The 5,480-nt window shown below is 57.8% G+C and overlaps 1 protein-coding gene across 1 annotated transcript; it reads right to left on the bottom strand.

The window, feature by feature from the left end:
- Window positions 1–1,435: 1,435 nt before the first annotated feature.
- Window positions 1,436–4,133, bottom strand: MYADML2 (myeloid associated differentiation marker like 2). Its single transcript, XM_017524833.2, has 2 exons — window positions 3,908–4,133; window positions 1,436–3,721 (listed from the first exon to the last, which is right to left on the bottom strand). Exon 2 carries the CDS (start codon window positions 3,542–3,544, stop codon window positions 2,621–2,623), a length of 924 nt encoding a protein of 307 aa, XP_017380322.1. The 5' UTR covers window positions 3,545–3,721; window positions 3,908–4,133; the 3' UTR covers window positions 1,436–2,620.
- Between the last annotated feature and the right edge of the window lie 1,347 nt (window positions 4,134–5,480).

Here is a 5,480-nt window from a genome sequence, read left to right as displayed (position 1 = left end):
TAGAGACGGGGTTTCACCATGTTGACCAGGATGGTCTCGATCTCTTGACCTCGTGATCCACCCGCCTCGGCCTCCCAAAGTGCTGGGATTACAGGCTTGAGCCACCGCGCCCGGCTTAATTTTTTGTTTTTAGTAGAGACAGGTTTCTCCATGTTGGTCAGGGTGGTCACAACTCCCAACCTCAGGTGATCTGCCCGCCTCAGCCTCCTGAAGTGCTGGGATTACGGGTGTGAGCCACCACACCCGGCTGGAGCTGCCTTGTTTTCTGTGCTGTTTCTCAGATGATGACGGGCTGTTCTAGCACATCGTCTCAGAAGGCCTGGGACGCTCCTGCAGCGGCGGCAGGGCCGCACGTTCTAGCTATCATCTGTCTACCTGGTCCCCCCGTGTGGACACGTAATGACCACCACCAACACTGGGAGGCCTCTGTGTGGTGGACACGGGAGGAGCTTGTCCAGATGGACAGCTCAAACCTGGGGCACGAAGCCTAGCGTTGCCACGGTGCTTTCAGATCCAGTTTCAAAATCACGTTATCACCAAGTGATAAAAACCAGTAATGCTTTTACCTAAGAACCCAAAACTCAACATGGACAGCCCTCTGGGCTGATACACTGTCAACAGGACTGACTCTGAAGCAAGCTGCCCAGCCCTGGTCCCCTCCCCTTCCTTTCTCTTCCTCAGGACCTTTGAGATTTAGTAATAGGTTGGTGGTGTGTTGGGGGCAGAAGGCCACCCGACAGGGAGGAAACTGGGAAGTTGCTGACAACTAATTTCAGAATTCTGGCCAGCAAAGAAAGGAGAGAAGGAGGCCAGGTCCCCTCCAAGACTGGTGTCCAGGTCTCCCCTGGAGTCAGGAGGCAGGCGGTCCCTGTGCCCCCTCCCCACCACCCTCAGCCAGCAACAGACCCTGCAGCTGACTGCCCTTGTCTGGGATCTGCCACTGAGCCCAAAACACCCACCCGCTCTGAGTAAAGGACCTCGGTCAGACCCTGTTTGTTGCTAACACAAGCGAGCCTCTCCCCAGCGGCCCACGGAGGCCCTTCCTCACATCCTGGCAGCGGCACAGGTGCATCTATAGGGACTGCAGTCCAAAAGGAGCAGCAATGCGTCTGTCTACCTTCATGTCTAGGGCCTCCAGAGACACCCAGATGGGTGTGGGGGGAAGGAGGTGAGTGCTGAGGGCCTCAGGGAGAGATGGGCATGAACCACAGGCCTGTCTGAGCCAGACTGGCCTCCCTCTGAGGCAAAGAACACTGCCTGCCGCATCGCCAGGAGGCTGCTCAGACCCTCAGAAGCCCAGCTTGCCCTGCACTGCAATCCTGGGACACACCCAGGGCCACTTTCTTCTTCAGCCTTCCCCCAGAGCATGCTGAGAGGCGTCGCCGGGAGCAGCAGGTGCCCACCGCCCCCTCAGAAGAGACTGCTGGGCCAGAGGCAGGGTGTGTCTAAACATCAGCATTTATTTCCTGCTCAAGGACGTTGGGGCCTAGTCAATGGGCTGAGGGGCTATGGTGCCACCGCCCATCTGGCTTGGGCTCAGGGTGGCCAGTGGGTCAGCTCCAGGCTGGTCCAGGCTGGGCTGTGCTTCTGTGCAGGAGAAACTGGCTGGAGCGTGGAGGGTGACAGCCCCAGTGTCAGGAGTGTCTGGCAACTGGACCCTTGAGCAGAGGCAAGCAGTGCCCAGAACTCTGTGTCCAGTGGCCGTCCTCAGCTGGGCTCCCTCCCAGTGCCACGGGTGCCCACTGGGCCACAGCTGAAGCTGCTTCGCCACAGCCGATGGTGGGTGTCTCGGTGGGGCTCCATGGCTGGGGCAGAACCATCTCCTCCCCGCACACGGTGGACTTGGTGCCACCGGCCTCTACAGGCTCTTCCAGGCCACCTGCACCACCTCCAGCCTGCAGACACGGGAGGCAGCCTGGTTCCACCATAGCACAGTCTTAGCTCTGGTTCCAAAGGCTGTGGCCACTAGCCCAGAGTCTTCCCAAAGTTGAGTGGGAAAGGCTGGTCCAGATTTCTGGCTTCTTGTCTGTGAGCCAGCACAGCCCCTCAAGCAGACCTCTCCTCCCAGGAGCTGCCCCTTCTAGCCAGGAGGTGGTTCTGGCTCCCCCTGCCCCTCCCTCCCCTTGCCTGGCCCAGGTGCTCTCCTGGGTTTGTCTCCTCTGGAAATCATTCCTTTTTCTGCTTGCCTTAGCCAGCCTGAGTGTGGTCTCCAGACACTATTGGAAATACTGGGTGCCTCACAAATCCTTCCAGCCTAGTGTCCCCAGCTGCAGAATGGGTCACAGCAGCAGCTGCTTTAAGGTTTTCCCTGTGTTGCAGTGACCAGCACTGAGCTCCAGGAGCGCTGGGAAGTGGTGAGAGAGCAAGCTGGGGATTGGCCAAGGGGAGGCTCTCCCTGCCTCTGCTCTGGGCCTCTGCCCTACTGCCTTGCCCCTGTCCCGCCGTCCCTCTGTGAGCCCACCCTGGAAGTCGGGGAGCGACCTCTCCCAATGCACTTCATGTACCCTGAGCTCTTGGCTTCCCTTCTGCTCACTACTTGACACCTTGGTTCACCTGAGTCCCCCTCGAGGGGCCTGGAGATGCTGGCCAGAGAGTGGAGGTGGGCAGCTGTTGCTGTGGGCTACAGGCTGGGCACGAAGCGAATCCTCTGGGAGTAGGCAAGGTCGATGATGTACAGGAGCAGGTTGATGTAGGTGAAAATGGCCACCACCAGCTGGCTGTCCCAGGGACAGTTGCCTTGAGCGCAGTCGGGGGGCCGTCCAGGCTCGCCATACTTGGGATCGAAACAGAAGACTGGCCAGATCACGGCAGCGCTGAGGTACAGGAGCACAGCCAGGAAGGTGTACACCACCACCAGCCGGTCAAAGGGGCAGCCCAAGCCCCCCGTGTGGCCCATCACACTCAGGACCACCACAGCCACCGTGGCCAGGAAGCAAAGGCTATAGACGGCCACGCACCACTGGGTGGCCACGTAGCGCCCGTAGCGGCTGTCGTAGACCAGCGCCCCGAAGATGATGCAGGCCACAAAGGCCTGGACGATCTTAAGCAGCCCCGACATGGTGGCCATGTAGCTGGTCACCTGGCCAGGCCGAGCCCGCGTCAGGGCCACCTCCACAGCATAGGCCAGGAAGAGGAGTCCGGCAAAGACGCTGGCTGCCAGGCGGAAGTCCCTGGCAGCACAGCCCGCGGGCTTGGGTGGGCATTCCCACTGGGCGAAGTACAGCGGATACAGTACCGCAGCTGTAGCGCACAGCAGGGTGGCCAGCATCGCGAAGGCAGCCGTGAAGTTGCCCCAGGAGAGCCGGAGGCAGCCATGGAGCCTTGTGAACTCGCAGGCCACCACCAGCGCAGAGACAGCAAAGCAGAAGCCCCAGGCAGCCATGCAGAATGTGCCCTGGACGCCCGCGAAGCCACCCCGGTGGGCCACCAGGCTGAAAGTGGTACAACCAAAGGCCAGCTGCAGCACGCGGGCTGTACCCACGGGGGACATCACGGCGCCGAGGTGCAGGTATGCACCCTCAGGGGGCTCCATGCTGCTGCCCATGTGGGCAGCCACGTTACCAGCTCACACAGTGCCCCAAGGCCCTGGGGTCCCTGCTGGGCCAAGGCCCCTCAGTCCCTTGCGGTAGTGGTAGGTGCCCGCAGCCTGCAGAGGTGGTGAGGACGGTGACATTGCAGCAAGGCAGCCTCTCTGCTGCCTATGTGAGGCGGCCCCCCTGCCCTATAAATAGACAGCCGTGATCAGAGCCCCAGAATAGTAGCCCACGTGCCTGTCCCAATCTTAGACAGACATTTGACCCCTGGTCCCCTGTGGAGCCCCTGCCAGGACCATTAACCCATAGGCTGCTGGCGTCACCCCACCTCCGCCTCCCCACCTCCCGCCTCCTGCCTCCCGCCTTCCACGCACCTGCATCTGTCAGTCTGGTCAGCTGATTGCACGCTTGTGGGGGAGGGGAGGGAGATGGAGGGGAGAAGAGAACATGAGGGTCCCCATGGGGTAACCCCAGCTCCAACAGCCTCCAGGGCCAGCCGCACGGGGGAGGGGCGCAGGAGGCAGGAAGGCGGCAGCTAGGGATCCCGGGCTCCTGGGGATTTTCCCCAACATTTACCCCACCCCTTCCGGACAGCAGTATGGTTCAGAGCCTGCGCGGGCTTCAGGACCCTGCTGCCATTGCCCGGGCCTCGCAGGGCTCTGCTGCGGCGGTGGGGGGAGCAGGGCATGGAGACCCTGGCTTCTCCTCCTCAAGGGCCCCCCTCCCCACCCTCATTCCATCTCTTCCGTAACCTGCCTGGAGCACAGGCATTTGACTGTTAGTTCTTGTCTGCAGGGATCAATTCAGAGCTCTTCACTTGTCCTTCACATTAAACACCTAGAAAAACACTCAACTCTCCTTTTTTTTGAGACAGAGTCTCACTCTTTTGCCCAGGCTGGAGTGCAGTGATGCGATCTTGGCTCACTGTAACCTCTGCCTTCCAGATTCAAGAGATTCTCCTGCCTCAGCCTCCTGATTAGCTGGGATTACTGTGCCTGCCACCATGCCCAGCTAATTTTTGTATTTTTAGCAGAGACACGGTTTCACCGTGTTGGCCAGGCTGGTCTCGATCTCTTGATCTAGTGATCCTCCTGCCTCAGCCTCCCAAAGTGCTGGGATTATAGGCATGAGCCACTGGACCTGGCCCCCACCTTTTTTTTTTTTTTTTGAAACAGGGTCTAGCTCTGTCACCCAGGCTAGAGAGCAGTAATGAGAACATGGCTCACTGCAGCCTTGACCTCCCAGGCTCAAGTGATCTTCCCTCCTCAGCCTTTTTATTTAATTTTTTAATCACCTTCAATCACTCCCAACTCTTCCATTTTTAAGCTAAAATATGAAATGTTTTTGAAAAGGAAAAAAGATTTCTTACTAAATTTTGTACATGCTCTGGCCCAATCAATACAGGAAAAGAGAAAGAAAAATTGCCTGTAATTCCATTACCTGGATTCAGCCACTTTGAACATGGTCCAGTATATCCTTGTAGGTATTTCCTGAACTTTTTAGTTAGAAAAAACAAATCCACAGAAGGGCTGCAAAATAGCACAACAAACATTCATATACCCTTCACCTAGATTCAAAACTCATTGAGGTTTCATCTTGTCTGAGCTCTCTCCCCCCACAGACACCTCATTAATTAATTAATTCTGCAAATATGACAATGCAACCCTAGGTTCCACAGCCCTGGTCTTCCTAAGAACAAGGCTGGCCAGGCACGATGGCTCATGCATATGATCCCAGGACTTTGGGAGGCCAAGGGAGACGGATCACCTGAGGTCAGGAGTTCAAGACCAGCCTGGCCAACATGGTGAGTCTCCATCTCTACAAAAAATATGAATATTAGCTGGGCATGGTGTTGGGAGCCTGTAATCCAAGCTATTTAGGAGGCTGAGGCAGGAAGAATCTCTTGAACCCAGGAGGCGGAGGCTGCAATGAACCGAGATCTTGCCA

Source organism: Cebus imitator, unplaced genomic scaffold (assembly GCF_001604975.1).
Source record: "Cebus imitator isolate Cc_AM_T3 unplaced genomic scaffold, Cebus_imitator-1.0 Scaffold36, whole genome shotgun sequence".
NCBI classification, from domain to species: domain Eukaryota; kingdom Metazoa; phylum Chordata; class Mammalia; order Primates; family Cebidae; genus Cebus; species Cebus imitator.
Note: the sequence above shows the minus strand (reverse complement) of the source record. Positions and strands in the feature narration are given on the sequence as shown.

Bases quoted from the DNA above. Each gene is read 5' to 3' on its own strand.
- MYADML2 (XM_017524833.2), bottom strand. From the start codon at position 3,544: ATGGGCAGCAGCATGGAGCCCCCTGAGGGTGCATACCTGCACCTCGGC.